The 16,991-nt window shown below is 43.0% G+C and overlaps 1 protein-coding gene and 1 long non-coding RNA gene across 2 annotated transcripts in view; one reads left to right on the top strand and one right to left on the bottom strand.

The window, feature by feature from the left end:
• The window catches only part of LOC138353133 (uncharacterized), a 180,884-nt gene that overhangs the window by 121,384 nt on the left and 42,509 nt on the right, over positions 1-16,991 (top strand). The gene's annotated exons all lie outside the window — the stretch shown is intronic.
• The window catches only part of LOC123770891 (PDF receptor), a 113,096-nt gene that overhangs the window by 63,476 nt on the left and 32,629 nt on the right, over positions 1-16,991 (bottom strand). The window contains exon 2 of the mRNA XM_069305965.1: positions 9,995-10,937. Within this exon, the coding sequence (XP_069162066.1) occupies positions 9,995-10,082 (88 nt within the window). The 5' untranslated portion in view covers positions 10,083-10,937. The remainder of the gene's footprint in view (positions 1-9,994; positions 10,938-16,991) is intronic.

Raw genomic sequence — 16,991 nt, 5'->3', positions numbered from 1 at the left:
GTCAGACCTCGCCTCCCTCTCTTCCTTAGGGATTTTAAGTCCAGCCTCAGTCATATGCCTTCCTTGTAGTCATCTACTTGGCAACATTTATCGAGGCTCATGCCGAAGCCTGTTCATCCTGTGTGGTGGTAGTGGTGACGATGGTAATGTAGGTAGTGGGGGTGCTAGTGGTAGTCTAGTGGTAGTGGGGGTGTGCTAGTGGTAGTCTAGTGGTAGTGGGGGTGCTAGTGGTAGTCTAGTGGTAGTGGGGGTGCTAGTGGTACTCTAGTGGTAGTGGGGGGGTGCTAGTGGTAGTCTAGTGGTAGTGGGGGTGCTAGTGGTAGTCTAGTGGTAGTGGGGGTGCTAGTGGTAGTCTAGTGGTAGTGTGTGCTGCTGGCGTTGATGTTCCTGTTTCCTGAGCAGCTGTTCTTCAAACATTGTTGTTTATTTAGCTGCAAACAGTGGTGCAGTTGGTAAATTTGCTGCTGCTGCTGCGGTTGTTGGTACTGCTGCTGTTATTGGTGGTACTGCAGCTGTCACTGCTGACGCTGTTATTGTTCTGGTTGCTGGTGCTGCAGCTGCACGTGACCTGCATTGCCAATCTTGTGACGAAATCATAGCTAGGATCTTCACCCCTGGCAGTTGTTCCCCTATGAGATAATCGCATATTATACGATTCGACAGATATTCTGTGTTATTCGTTAGATCTTTAGAAGCCACATCCAGTGAGCCTACTTACAAGCTTAAGCACTCGAAGAGCATCTTCTAAACACCTGAGGTAGTAAAGTACCTGCAGGATTCTCTTCACTGAATAATGTGATTACCTAAGTGTATAATTACCTAAGTGTAATTACCTAAGTTATTAAGTGTGTTACTAAGCTAAGTTACTAAATAAGTTACCTAAGTGTGTCTTAGAAATCATGTTTCCAGATTTACAAATGGGTTTAACCACAGTTTTTTCCCGGATATTTTGTGAGAGAGAAAAACGTGAGCGTATTCTGACAAAATGATTTTTATGTTTAATTTTTTGTTGATAATTGTGCTGGCTAATACACAGGGCCTCTAGGCATGCGATGCTGTAAATATATATTTTTTGTTATGTGACCGCAAGCATTATTGGCCCAGGTTGGGATTGACACACACACACACACACACACACACACACACACACACACACACACACACACACACACGCACACACACACACACACACACACACACACACACATCACACACACACACACACACACACATCACACACACACACACACACACATCACACATGCACACACACACACACACACACATGCACACACACACACACACACACACACACACACACACACATCACACATGCACACACACACGCACGCACGCATACGAGTGAGAGTAATGGAATATGCAGTACCGGCTTGGAACTTGTACCTTATCAATCATAAAACTTAAATTAAAAAATCACAGTGGTTTGCAACAAGATTAGTGCCAGAGGTAAGTGGTTTAAGCCAAGATTGTAGGTAGAGGAACCTGAACCTGTAGGTAGAGTAAGACACTGAGGGATACAGGTGGGCAAGATCACAGCCTCTTTTAAGTAATGATGTAGGACAAGAAGGACACAAGTGAAAGCTGGAAACACAAGTCGAAGAAATACAAGGAAATACTCATACCCTGTACGGGTGGTCAACAAGTGGAATGCATTGATGGAAGAAGTTGTGGAAGCCACCTCCTTCCTCAATTTTAAAGACATATTCAAAGAGAATTTGAACGTCAGAATACTTAAATGACTTCAACAGGTACAGCAAGGCTAGAGAACAGGCTAGTGGACGGGGCATAGAACTCTCAATTCCCCGTAGAGACTCATAGGTAAGTTCTAATAGATAAGCCCGATGGAGCATTGAATTTCTGTGTAACCATCTTCAAGACTGTCTTGACGCCTCGAAACTCTATCCTTCAACCGTATCTTACTCTTCCTCATCACCTCCTGTTCCATCCTCCATCTCTTTTTACCATCTTCTATTCGTTCCTCACCTCATTATTCCTTCTCTTACTCCGTCCCAATCTTCTGTCACCATTCCATTCGATCCTCTTTCCCTCCTAGTCATCTCTCTCCCACCACCTCCTATCCATCACCAGGATTCATCTCTCATTCATCCTTCTCCTTCCTTTTCACTTCTATCCATCCTTCCCTCTCTCCCTTCCCCGGAGCGCCCATTTTCACCGTATCCCTCAACCTTTTCAGTCTATCTGACCTTCTCACTTTTCCACTATCTATCATTTCATCGATCCCTTCACTCTGAACTTATCACCTATCACCACGTGTGTCAAGGTCGACGTGCTCAGAAGTAACGCAAATCTAAACTTCGCAATTTACCCTCCTGGTACGACCCCTCCATACACGACCAGGAGGATACGACCCGTCGTATCCTCCTGGGTCAGCCTCAGGCTACGACCATCCGACCAGTGAGCATTACGACGGGTCGTATATACTGGTGCAGGCTACGACCCACGACTAGCGAGCATTATGACAGGTCGTATCCTCAGGCGATCCTTACCCCTGTCCGGCTGGTGGCCTGGAAGTGTCCGGAATTAGATTAGCAATGCAGCATCAGCTTGGGAGACCAGTCGACAGCAACTGCGTTGCTGGACTTCAGCCTTAATACAGCGAGAGACTGGAATGAACCAGCTTTTTCCGTAAAACAAATGTAAAACACCTTTTAATGTCACTTTTATATACAGAAACTTTTGTGTAATATGTAATGTTAATGTAAAATAATTTTTTGTGTAATGTATCTTTTGTGGAAATTAGAGATCGACAGAGATAGGAAGGATAATTTCGTCCGCGTCTGGCTAGGGGTTAGAGAACCATCTGTGGTTGGGGGGGGGGATTGGATTACACCAATCCGCGTGAGAACTGATGGCTACACTGCGGAAACTAACGACAAGCCAGGTGGGTTCTGGCACCACTGCGGGAACCAGCTTAAACTTTGATCCACCAGCTGTGTTCGTCCAGGCTGCGACCTGCGCCAACATCACATTCATTTGTTTTAACGTTGTGACCCCTAAACTGTCTTTTTCTCAAAGATAAACAGTTTGGTATATTATCCCTTTAGGTATAGTTAGGCCAAGGATTGGTTTGATTCTTTGTTTTGGTTCAGTTTGAAATTAATTGTATTTCGGGCCGTTGACGTTATATACTCGTCCATGCAGCGGCTGTATACCATGCTATATCAATAAGAAAATGAATTGGAGTAATGTGTGGATTCGAACACTCGATCTGGGTCCTCCCAGCCGCGAACCTTACCTTAGACTTCCTTGAATATTTAGCTGGTGATTGATTGATGATACTAACACCACCCAAGAAGTGGCACGGGCATGAATAGCCCGTAACAAAGTTGATAGACGCCATTACATATACATTACGGGCTATACAGGCCCGTGCCACCTCTCGGGTGGCTTAATCTTCATCAATCACTCACTACCTATACCAGAGAGCAAGGGGGGGGGGGGGGGTTATATGTAAAACCGAACGGCTTCGGTAGAAGCCTCCAGATGTCTTGTGGGTTAAATGGAAGCTCAGGTTGTATAACTTAGACCATATCGTGGTGCAGCGGTAAGATGTGAGGCTCAGGCGTACCCAAGACAAGGGTTCGAATCCCTTCAGAGCCCCAGATGATTTTTTTATTTATTTTTTACGTTAGTATGATTCCCATTGTGGATAATAATGAACACTAAATATTTTTTTAAATGATCCTAAGGAATACGAACACTTGCAATGTGGAAATGCATTAACACCACTCCCTTGCCCTCCTCTAGGTTAAAAATACATCACACTATATTAACATGTCCTAAAAGCTAAAGAGATTTATTTGATTGTCAGCGATTGTATCTTGTTCCATTGATGCAAAAATCCGATACACAACATGTCTGGCATATGTTCAGATTTTTTTCCGTGCAAAACAAAACAAAAAATATTGCAAGTGAAATTGCATACCTAACTTTTGAGTTTTGCTTGCCTAGCTGAGCTCGCCTAGCTGTGCTTACTCAGCTGGGCTCACTCAGCTGTGCTCACGTGGGATTTAAGTTTCAGCTCTTTGGCTCCGCCTCTGTCGATGTATTCACTGCACCACTCTATTGCAAGCTTGATTTCCCCTCTTTACTTCTCTACTGTTAAACAGAATCAAATTTAATATATTGTGAGAGAATGTCTGGTGAGATAAGAGTAAGAATCGTGTGAGAGACTCAGTCGTGCTGTGATTGACATGCTGAGATGACATGCTTTTGCGTTTGTAGAATATGATATACTCTATTGCATTTAATATTTCGCGGTAAATGTGACCACTTTGGCCTCTATAGAGACTCTCAAATATTGTCTTGAATCAAAAAATCTTCCAGGAGGGAAGAAGGGTTGAAGGAGGACCAGGATGTTGACGAGCCAAGATTCGTGTTACAAGGCCTTAACACAGTCTATTGGCAGCTCCTTCTCACAATTTGACAAACGTGAAATGCCAAGTGGTTTTTGACGAGCCAGATGTGTATGAACCTATAGGCAATCCATTTAAGCGAATGCCTCCTTATAATGACTTGAATCTTGCCATAGTAATTTAATGAATATTAAATTACTATCGCAAGATTCAAGTAATTAAATAATATTTACCCTTCAGGGTAATATTATTTACCATTATTACCCTGAAGTGTGTTAATCATAGGAATAGTTGGCGTAGTTGAAGAGAAGAGGGAAAAAGGGACACTGCTTGGAGAATACGTTTTTTTATTTGTGAGAATTTGTTTAATTGTTCTGCATAAATTCCACCAAAGAAAAAAGGAATTTAAATTAAATCAAGGCCCCGGGAAAATTAATTCGGGGTTCAAAAGAATGTAAGGTACCAAAAGGGGCGGCGGCACAGTGGCAAGAGTACTCTACATAGACGCCAGAAAATACTTTACATAGAGGCACAAGAAGTAACAAGAATCCATGAACACAAAAGCCATATCTGAGTCCTAGAGAACAGACGAAGGGTAGAGAAGAGACGAAGGCTCCCATGGAGATACAAAATCCTCCCCCTGGCCGTACACAGGAGTTCCACCCAACTTGCCATAGCTCAAGAAAACGAATCCGAATGTGTAGCAGGACAGGAATCTCCATCCATACACAGTATGTACCTTGGTATCCAGGAGCAGGGAGTCTTAGAACACGGTATTCTAGAAACTGGCCAAGACAGCATCATAAATGGGATCTTTTGGGTTGAAGCAGCATTCTGGTAGTGCAGACCCCGGCAGAGGTCCCGAGAGAGGCCCCCTGAGAGAAGTCCAGACAATGACGCCTCTCAGCCTCCTTCCAGAGAGATAAGAACGCCCACAACACCTTGGGATTAAGATGAGAAGGAAGATGGTGGATGATGAGGGGGTAGACAGGATATGTGATGAAGATGATGCTGAGGGTGATGATACGCAGGATGTAGATGAAGGTGATGAGCAGTAGAAGGAAAGTGACGATGGTGTTGGAAGTGACGAAGAATTCAGTCCTTATTATATCACTGTTAATGAAAGTGAAAGTATTATATCACCTACAGTGAAAGTGATATACAATAACATAAGCAGCATTATGAATCGACCATAGTACTTAATATACTTAATCTTTTAATCATTTATATGACCAACTTTCATGTTTCATGTATATGAAGGCACTTATAAGCTGTATACAACAACAAACACTTTTTTCTAATTAAGTATTTTTGTTTTATTTGTTCTTGCACCTTTCTTTTGGAAAGTGAGGGAGGGGGTGTTGAAAGGGGGGGGGGGGGCGTTGAGCATTTGTTTCCACATTAGTTCTGAGCTCTGTTGTGACAAAGGTGCTCACACACCCGGAAAATTCCCTGAAACTATTCCTTACTTTCGTATGTTTGTGGAATGTTTCTCTAATTCACATTTTGTTCTGTATCTTTCTCTGTTTTGTGTATCTCCAGCATTGCAAGGATGAGTACTTTAAGTCTTCAGTGTCTTGGTTTGACTGCTTCTCTCTCTCTCTCTCTCTCTCTCTCTCTCTCTCTCTCTCTCTCTCTCTCTCTCTCTCTCTCTCTCTCTCTCTCTCTCTCTCCCCCCTCTCTCTCTCTCTCTCTCTCTCTCTCTCTCTCTCTCTCTCTCTCTCTCTCTCTCTCTCTCTCCCTCTCTCTCTCTCTCTCTCTCTCTCTCTCTCTCTCTCTCTCTCTCTCTCTCCCCCCCCTCTCTCTCTCTCTCTCTCTCTCTCTCTTCTCTCTCTCTCTCTCTCTCTCTCTCTCTCTCTCTCTCTCTCTCTCTCTCTCTCTCCCCCCCCTCTCTCTCTCTCTCTCTCTCTCTCTCTTCTCTCTCTCTCTCTCTCTCTCTCTCTCTCTCTCTCTCTCTCTCTCTCTCTCTCTCTCTCTTTCTCTCTCTCTCTCTCTCTCTCTCTCTCTCTCTCTCTCTCTCTCTCTCTCTCTCTCTCTCTCTCTCTCTCTCTCTCTCCCAGATCAATAAAACTCCCTGTCATTTACTCCGCTTCCGAGGTTCTACCATTGGTGAACTTTCCTCCTGCGTCGCAGACCAACATGCTAACTTGGCACTCCTTCGCGTGATGCCACTGCCAAGTTCCAGTGTATCCTGTGCCTAGGCAGTATTTGACAAGGGAAAGTCATCGACATAAACACCCAAGTCACGTTCTGCAGACACCTGGACGCTACCCAGAGCAAATATACCTGTCTGACTCTAATTAAATAGTTGAGTGCCAATTTGATGAGCTCACCGGATGTTCCTAGTATCTTTTAGTGTTTGTTCTACAGATTTGATGTTTTTTCCGTTCTGATGTTATGTCATTCTGTTGTTCTGTCCTGTACTTGTACTGTTATTCTCTCCGTTTTGTTTTTTCGGCCCTGTTGTTATCTCGATCTGTTGTTCTATGGTTGAAATATTTAGGTTTGGTGTTTGTCTTATTTCCGTGCCGTCTATGTGAACCTTGCAGACTGAAAGTCCATTTTTGAACGTCCAACCAAATAGTCGCTATACGTACTATCATTTCTGACGGATAGGTTTGGAAGACGATTTAGAAATGTGCGGAAAATACCTAGGAATTGAATTTTAATAATAAGGAATTTTATCTTTAAAGTTTACAGGATTTCTCTCTCTCTCTCTCTCTCTCTCTCTCTCTCTCTCTCTCTCTCTCTCTCTCTCTCTCTCTCTCTCTCTCTCTCTCTCTCTCTCTCTACATATGAGAGAGTGATATACACCATATATGATATATATATGGTGATATACGGGGATATACACCACATATGATATATATGGTGCATATCCCCGACAAAATTAATAGCAGTTGACATAGTATCAGTCCTTGCAATCATGGTAAGAGAAGCAGAAGTATAGGCTGATTACAAAGCATATTTTTTAACGATCATGAATTCCCCCCCCCCTCCCCCCCTCGTTAATATATAACTGGTTGTTGATATCTTGAATGAGGATGACTCCAGTGACTGGACATCGTTGACTAAGGCGCCGATCACGGCGTCCTGAGCCTCTACGAACCGGTGAAGTCGTGAGCTTCAGGTGGAGATTGTGCTTGCGGCGGCAGTGACTGAAGAACCGGAGATGAGATTACATGGAGAAAATTAACCTTCGGATATGTTGGTTTGACACGTTCCGCTTGGGGTGACGGCGGCTTGTCTGGAGACTTAGTTTTTAACTCTGAGGATTTGGTGTTTTTTTTTATTCATTCTATTTATTTTTTTCTTCTTTTCGCTATTTTTTTCATTTTTAATTCTTGCTTTATTTTCATGTTGCAATGCTTTCTTCTTCCGTTCATCTCTCCCTTATTTTTTTGTCTTTCCCTCCCTCCCTCTTCCTTTCCTACGTCCTGTATTCACTACCTGTCTAAATCCACATTCCTTCCGTCTCTCGTTCCTCTCGGTGGAGGAAGGAATACCTTTCTCCACCCATCCGCCCCTTCCCCTATTCCTCTTCCGTCTCCCAATGCTACTTCACCACCCTCTGTTCCCTCCCATTTCCAACTCCCTCCCCCATTCCTGCTTGCCTCCCCCCCTTCCTGCTTGCCTCCCTCATTCACTTCTTAAGTCTCCATTCAGGACGAACTGCATGCCAATTTATTCATCCCATTAGTCAGAACATGATCAGCAATTGGCGCCAAGCGTGTGTGTGTGGGGGGGGGGGGTGCTTCTATGCCTGGGCGCTTAAATGAGGAACTAATTTGCATAAGAGTTGGTGGATTAACAACTGGTCTTGCTCAAGTCGCCTTTCGATCTGATATGTCTGACTTTTCAAAGGTGTTTTATTTCGAAGGGAAAGTGGTAGTTCTTAGCAAGGTGTTAGTGTGTGGAAATGATTTGAGTAAATAGGGACAGACACACACACACACACATCTGATGGGGGGGGCTAACAGCTGAGTGGATAGCGCTCTGGACTCGTAATCCTAGGGTCCGGGTTCGATCCCTGGTGATGGCAGAAACAAAATAGGCAGAGTTTCTTTCACCCTGATGCCACCTGCTACCTAGCAGTAAATAGGTACCTGGAAGTTAGACAGCTGCTACGGGCTGCTTCCTGGGATGTGTGTGAGAGTAAAAATATCAATTGATTAATTGACAGTTGAGAGGCTGGCCGAAAGAGCAGAGCTCAACCCCCGCAAGCACAACTAGGTGAATGCACATAACATTGAGAGAAGATCAACAATACTCACGAAACGTCCCTAACTCAGCCTCTAGAGGCTCTAGAGGCTCTAGAGCCTCTAAATAGAGCACAACTCAGGTATCAGCTTCTCAGAGCCCTATTATCAGAAAGGTTCAGTGAAAGAAATTGACATTGTTTCGCGAGTGACTTTTCCTGTTCAACTATTTCTTGCAGCAGTAACCACGAGGGGACCGGAAATTAATGCAATGGACGAACCAAATTTAGAAAAAGCGAAGTTAGAGACACTGATAATCAGGGAATTTATATTCGGCGTCTAAGTTGCCGAAAGGAGTTGTTCATTGAGGTTATTTGTTCTGGTATGAGGCACGGATGGAGGATAAAATATTAGCTTGAAGGGAACTCCAAAAATGTAGAATTTAATTATACACTTTACATATATTTCAATTTTTGTCTATTGGTTTCTATTTTATTGTCTTGATACACATTCGTGGCAAATCGAGCCAAACAACGTTGACTTAAAGGCGATTATCTCTTGTAATTAAACGTTAATCGAACATGTTTAGCCTCATGGGTTAGGAACGTCAATAGTGGTTATCTACACTATCGGTCCCTTGTATAAAGGTGGGCTGAGTTATGAAGGGACAACCTGTTAAATATTAATATCACAAGATTGGATTTAGCGTCGAGACGAAGATTGCGTGAGTTAAAAGTACAAGATTATTCGTGAGGTGGTGGGAGAGGTCATGGGGAGAGGGGTGAGAGGAAGAGTAAAGCTCCCAAGATGACCTAGAAGAGCAGGTAGAACTCCAGCTTCGTGGGTACGAATAATGAGAAAAGGGGTCGACTGCTAAACACACACACACACCAGTGCCCTTTTTTATATACAAAATCAGTGCTAAAGCGTTAAAACACGTAAGCAAAAGCTAGGAATCACATACAAAGTTGGAAAATGATTTTTATTATTGTTCCAGAGTTGGTTGAAATGAGAAAACTTTAAGAATAAAAGAGGAACTTATTTTTTTCCTAATCTATATAATGAGAGAACGTGTCTTTTTTATACTGTTCAAGGTTGGAGGCCAGTTGTTTAGGGTTAGCCCGAACCAACTCTGCAGAGTGCATGGTCTAGGGTATGGGACAAACATAGGCTGGTTGGAGATTACCAAAATTCAAGAGAGAAGAGCGTGCCACGATTACATACTGACCCCCGAAACTGATTTTTACCCTTCTCTCCAGCTACACCAAAATTCTTTTAAAAATCTAACAAATCAAAACAAACTTTGTATTAGAGTAACATGAAATATTAAGCACCGATCTCGGTAAAACTAACAACAAATATTCCGTAATCACAATAAGTGACCATGGAGCTGCTCACCTTGCACCTGCTCGTGGTAGTAGGTCATACACTGGTCGAAGGTGCCAAACTCCCAAGGTCTCATCGTTGCCGAACCAGACCCGCCCATCAACTGGTGCTGGAGTGGTGAGCGGGGTTTAGGTGGTCGGGTAATTTGATGGATAATCACCTTGGTTAGTGGGTGGGATAAATAGATAACGGTGGTGTGGATGATGGATATACCGATTGGCAATAGTAAGGAAGGGGTAAGGAGGGGGGGATTTGTTGATAACTGGGTAAATGAGGGGAGGTAAATAAGGGGAAGGTGGGATAGTTGACTTTTTTTTTTGGGGGGGGATGAGTAAACAGAGTCAGAACAGGTGGATAAGATGTAGACAGGTTGGACAAAATGTTAGTAGTCAGAGTAAAGTTGATAAAGGTGTTGGAGAGGGTAAAGGGGGGGTACAAGTGAAGGTAGGAGGGAGAAGAGTGAAGGAAGGAAGGAAGGAAGGAGAAGAGAGGGAATGAAGTGAGTGGGGAAGATGGGGAAGCTTGTAAACCTGTCTTTGGGAGAGTGTTAAGAGCCTGCTGGGAATAACTGGTTATTCACAACTGCTCAAGGGAAAAAAAGAGTTACTAAATCTTTTTGTGTTGAGGATATCACGAAAGTGAACATAATAAAGAGGTGAGGAAGAGAAAGGGGGAAGAGAGAAGGAGAAGAAAGGAGGAAGAGAGACAAATGAGGAAGCTTTGGGTGTTGAACAACCAGCCCAGAAGAGAACCTGAAGTGAATGTTAAGGGAGGATTAAGGGCAAGGTGTTGGGGGGGGGGAGGGGGTTATGAGAGAGTGAAGGGGTAGGCGATAAAGGTTAAAGGGGTGACGGAAGTGGGCTATCAGGAACAAATAATAAAGCCAGGGGGAGGGGAGAGGAGCAGGAAGAGGCAGCTGTTGTGAGTGGTACCAGACGATGCTCCTTTACGTATCCTGAAATGCATAAGAAACACCTTTCATTACACCGCAGTCACAAAACCATATAATTTTCAACAAAATGACCTCAATGACAAAATACTTCCCATACCTTACATATGCTTAATAAACATATCTGTTATATGATAGTTAAGCACCACAATCACCTTAATAACGGTCCAGGACGGACCGAAACGTCGTCGTCTCTTCAATTTCTAGTGTGAGATTTGGTCAAAAATTTTCAGCTACGTTATTGTGACTATTCATCTGCTTAAGAACCTGGAATGACTACAGTTCTTCAAACGGTTACACGCCCTGGAATGGATTCAGTTCCTGGTATGGATTCTCTCTGGAATTGTAACAATTCCTGGAATGCATACACACTCTCTAGAATCGCCTCAGTGCCTGGAATGAATTCACTGCCTGAAATGACTACATTTCCTGGTGTGGTTCATTGCCCCTCAACTGCTCTATTGTCTAAATTGTATTCACTGCTTGGAATGATTCAGTACCGTGGATGGCAGCGAATTTAGCTGAATGAAACACGCTATGTGATGCCCATGACCTGCCTTCTTAAACACTCTACTCCTAGTGTTGTGGTGGTAGCTGGCCTGCTGCTACCACCACTACTGATACTATTGCTACTACCACTACTACTACTACTGCTTCTGTTGCTACTACTATTTTCATGGGATTCTTTAATATAATCCTAGTGACAAATTACCACCTGATGAAAGTCGTGCAGCTAATCTAGAAATTACTATAAACATTGCCCAAATTATTTTCTGACGCGAAGGTATAATTAATTTTAGGATCGGCCATGTCTGTGATTTTCTATTAATTCTTTTGTGCATAATTCTGTTAAAAAGAAGGGCTTCCGGATGAGTTTTTTTTGTTTTTGGTGAAAGCGTCATTCTTGTTTAGAATTAAATTAGGGTTGACAGTTGTTTTTGAGTCAGTGGATGGGTCAAGAATGGACCAATGAGATCGCAGTATCTGGTGCATTGTGTACAGCTTTCGTTAGTGATGTACCAGGTGGGAAAGGCGTTGTGATTGGAAGACAATTTGGTCGCCTTTCTGTATCTGTTGGCGAAGAAACCCCTTTCCCTTGACTGGAACTGTAGGCAAATAAATCTCCCTTTCCATGTTTGAAACAGTTGATGCAGAAACCCCTTTTCTGTAACTGTATTTCTGTAACTGTTGGTTACAGCGCACTTTTCTACGTCTGTATTTGGGTAACTGCAGACTAAGAATACCCTTCCCACATCTGCCTTTCTGCAACAGTGAAGTAAAAGTACCCTTATCTCCTCTGTATTTCAACTATATACCTTTGAGTATACTTGTATCTCTATATTGAATCCTCTTCAATTACGACCAGTTCCTCAGTATATTTGGGAGTCTTCAAGACCTCCTTGAAGGCAGGAACAAGATCTCCAAATCCAGACATCCTAAAAAAATAATAATACTGTCCACTCAAATCTTAATTGAGTTTCCTTCTTATTGGCTTTTATTTCTAACTCCAGTTACTCCTAATGTCGACCAGGAGACCAAGCCAGTGCTGGGTGCGGTCACTTCGATTTCCGCAGTCATCGTCGCCTCAGGTGTTTTCTAATTAGAATTCCTGGCAGTGAAATGAGAGTTGGGGCGGAGAAGGCAGTGTGGAGGATAAATGAGAAGAATATTTTAAGAGGGGGGAAGGAGATTGAGAGTAAATAAGAGGGGATTGAGAGAGAGAGAGAGAGAGAGAGAGAGAGAGAGAGAGAGAGAGAGAGAGAGAGAGAGAGAGAGAGAGAGAGAGAGAGAGAGAGAGACTTTTGGAGAGTGAAAAGGAGATATATATTGAGAAGGTGATGGAAATTGATCAAGCAAGAGAGCTTGAGGTAGGTTGAGAGGGAGAGGGATTGAGATATGAGGGAGATTGAAAGATTAAGAGAGACTGAAAGAGTAATGAAGTGGGAGACAGAGATTGAGAGGGTACATATTGAGACTTCCAGAGAATTAGAGAACAGAGAGATAAGATGTAACAGGCGAATAAGGAAAAAGGATGAATCGAAAAGATGCAGATATTTAGAAGAGAGTTAAGAGAAGAAAATGGTAGATTTAATAAGATGGAGAGAGAGAGAGAGAGAGAGAGAGAGAGAGAGAGAGAGAGAGAGAGAGAGAGAGAGAGAGAGAGAGAGTTCTGAAAGTGAGACCAGGATTAACAGAAAACAGTGATATCCAGAATTTGACACCCAGCTTTTTCCTACCACACCTTAAATTCACCCTTACCTTCCTCTCACCCTTCACTTCACTTCACCCCCTTCCCTCACCTCACCCTTCTCCCCGACACCACCACAACCACCCTTTCATATCTTATCACTGATCATTTATCTTATGCCTAAACTTACGACCTCCCGAGTGAGTTGCCCAAATTATGGCTCACATCGGACATTGTCTTAAAGCTGCTTCTTAAGATGCTACACACACACACACACACACACACACACACACACACACACACACACACACACACACACTTCCAAACTATCCAGTAACTATAGTAGTTGTGAAAGTATTACTAGAAGTGGTAGCCCTAATTATAGTCATATAAACATTATAAGTTGTGGTTTGATTGTTTTCAATGTTCTTATTCTAGTACTGAATTTTCAGTTATTTTTATAGCAATCATTATTCTAACCGGCAGAGAAAGGATGTAAGATATGAGCCTTCTGCTTTTCTATCTTATTCTCACCTGTCTTTATCAGATATGCAACCTTTGCTTGCTTCTCCAAACGTATTCTCGCAACATCCATACAAATCTTGTTTGTCTTCAGAATTTTGTCAAGAATCATGTTTGTCTTTAATGGTCTTACCATATATTTTCTTGTCCTCCCTTTTATTCTATAACCATCAATATAAGTTTATCGCCTTCCATGGTCTCCTAATGACCATCTGCGAGCTTGCTCTCTCTCTCTCTCTCTCTCTCTCTCTCTCTCTCTCTCTCTCTCTCTCTCTCTCTCTCTCTCTCTCTCCTCTCTCTCTCTCTCTTGCACTGGAGGATGCAGGAACAGACGACTTCCGACTCCTATTAATAAGCTGAGATCTCCCCCGTCCCATTCTTCATAATAAATCTTACCTCACTAGTTTTTCCCCTGGAACACAACCCGCTAATCGATCTACACCCAGGCCCTCCCCAATTACTAATTACTGCTGGGTGAACAGATGGGCGGAGCAGTAATTGGTTACCAGTCAATCCTCCCCCAAAAGATTTGTCATGGGGCGAGTGAGTGCATGTTGAGTATATGTAAGTACGAGGCCAACTTGTCAGACTCTCAGGTACTTTGTTGCGGTGAACAGAGGCATTCGGTGAATGGAAACGCTGCCAAAGAGTTTCTTCCCTGACCGAGACTCGAACCCAGTACCAACGGCTGCAGTAATGAGTTAACAAGGTGATCAGTACATATACAGACACTCTGACACTCTGAGGTGGCTTTTGCTCCATTTGTGCAGAGGTCTGTGTCGCGATCTTTAACTCTTTGAGACTCTTTGGAGGAAGGGAACAGCTTTTCTCTTCCTCCAAAACCTCTCTCTCTCTCTCTCTCTCTCTCTCTCTCTCTCTCTCTCTCTCTCTCTCTCTCTCTCTCTCTCTCTCTCTCTCTCTAGTTATAAACTGGTAACAGCAGTAGCAGTAGTAATAGCATAAGAAATAGTGAGAAACTTTCTCATTGATCTCGTAAATGGGAGTTCTTTGTGCATAAGAAATAGTAATATTAGTAAGTCTTAGTCTTGGTGTTATAGAAAATGGTTTGACATATGCGTTTATATTGTTCACAGCCAGTGGTTAATCGAGGAACTTGTGACGTAAAGAATTTTTTTACCCAATAGCAGCAACAATGCTTCACGATTGGTTGCTACTAACGCAATTTGGGCCAATGAGAGAGGCGAGACCTTGTCGGAGTTAGCGCGGGATTATGTTGGCGAGCGGAGTGTGTGTACACACCTCAAGGCGAATTTTATTTCACCTGAAAAGCGAAAATTAATTTGGTTGCTTGACGTTAATGAATAATAGTGCATGTGTTCCACTTCGTCCACACTAGTCACTTTCTTCCCACCCTCGGGAAGAAACTTACACTTACTTCCCCACCCTCGGCCACCCAGTCACTTACTTCCTCACCCTCGGCCACCCAGTCACTTACTTCCTCACCCTCACCCACCCAGTCACTTACTTCCTCACCCTCACCCACCCAGTCACTTACTTCCCCACCCTCGCCCACCCAGTCACTCCCCACCCTCGCCCACCCAGTCACTCCCCACCCTCGCCCACCCAGCCACTTAACCTACACTAACCAACAGCACCGAGGGTGGAGAGTTTCAAAGAACTCACAAAGGCCTCGTGTCTCAACAGGCAAGCCATTTTCCTTGTTTAACAGATTTATGTTTCTTTGTTTATGTCGCCGTTCAAAGACAGTAAAACTGTCTTGGAGTTGTTTGTGAATGCCTGGTAGCTAGTGGCATGGACAGGAGGGGGGGGAGACAGAAAGCTGGAGGTATAGACAGTAGGAATGACAGAAAGTTTGAGGTATACACATTAAGACAGAGAGGCAATCAGCCACTATTCACAGGTGCCTTGTCCAACAACATTCAAAAATAAGGAATCAATCTATCCATTAGCATAATGTCTGTATCAGGAACTTCATTAACTGTTAACAACGTCACACAGAGATTGGTGAGCATTTATCATCAGGATACAGCTGATGATGAGTCCTCTTGTTCTGGAAACTAATGATTGAACAGGATTGATGAGAACTTGGCTGAGATTGCTTGTTATCCCTCGCGGATGTATCGTGTCAGGCGGAGCCAGTATGGAATAGTTGATGTATTGTTTCAGTAAATCTGTGTATGCCCAACCAGTTGATTTCATCATCCGACAGTAAATTAGAGACAGTGAACAGGGATGTCATCATCCATGTTCACTTGGAAATTGGAATTATTTACAATATGAATACATCACATCGCCTCCATCTTGGTGTGCTCAATTAACGGAGCTCAATGGCTTCTTGAATCAACTTCCTGATGGACAATCTTGACTCCCTCCTAATACCACATAACTGCCAGAACGGTATAATTGCCGAGGACGTCAACCAGTATCTCAATCAGAAGAATTTTGATGACCTACTGGCTGCTCTCAAAACAGTAATCTCATAATAACATCCTTCACTTACCATCTTCCGTTACTTTGTGATTGGCAAAATGGTTTCAAAAAAAGGTCATTCTACTGCTGAACTCTGGTTGACACTCTTCACTAAGTTGCATTTGTCACAGGATGAGTCGAAGACTGCTGCTACGCTTCGAACACACAGAGATCACACTAACGTCATGATTTAAATGAACAAATCCACCAGGGCCGTGACGAGGATTCGAACCTGGGTCCGGGATATTTACATTATAGAAAATATCATAAATAACGTATAGTAATCGTATCAATATATATCCCAATATAGCCTAGCTTCCTGGACAACAAATAGCAATTACAACACAAGGCGCTCAGCTACTCAACAGCCTAATTCTGGCTTCATAGAGCGTTAATACGCAAAAATCAAGTCCACCGTTCAAATGAAGACTCCACCAATCACCTGGCTCCATCCTTATCTTTCAAATGAAAACTCCACCAATCACCTGGCTCCATCCTTATCTTTCAAATGAAAACTCCACCAATCACCTGGCTCCATCCTTATCTTTCAAATGAAAACTCCACCAATCACCTGGCTCCATCCTTATCTTTCAAATGAAAACTCCACCAATCACCTGGCTCCATCCTTATCTTTCAAATGAAAACTCCACCAATCACCTGGCTCCATCCTTATCTTAAGTCTTACATGAATTTAAGTGAACGTTAATTAAAAAAAAGTATATTCCTAGATTTGATTTAATGTTTCTAGAGGTCAGGCTTAGATGAGCATAAATACGATAAAACACCTTTTAGCTGACAGTTTAATTAGTACCATTTCTAATGGTATTAAAGATTAATTAATTTAGTGACAATGATGTAAAAAACCTACTGCCAGATCAAAGGAGCGAATCACTCTGTAT

The sequence above is a fragment of the Procambarus clarkii genome, chromosome 56 (assembly GCF_040958095.1).
Source record: "Procambarus clarkii isolate CNS0578487 chromosome 56, FALCON_Pclarkii_2.0, whole genome shotgun sequence".
NCBI lineage: Eukaryota > Metazoa > Arthropoda > Malacostraca > Decapoda > Cambaridae > Procambarus > Procambarus clarkii.
This window is presented reverse-complemented; position numbering and strand designations above follow the sequence as displayed.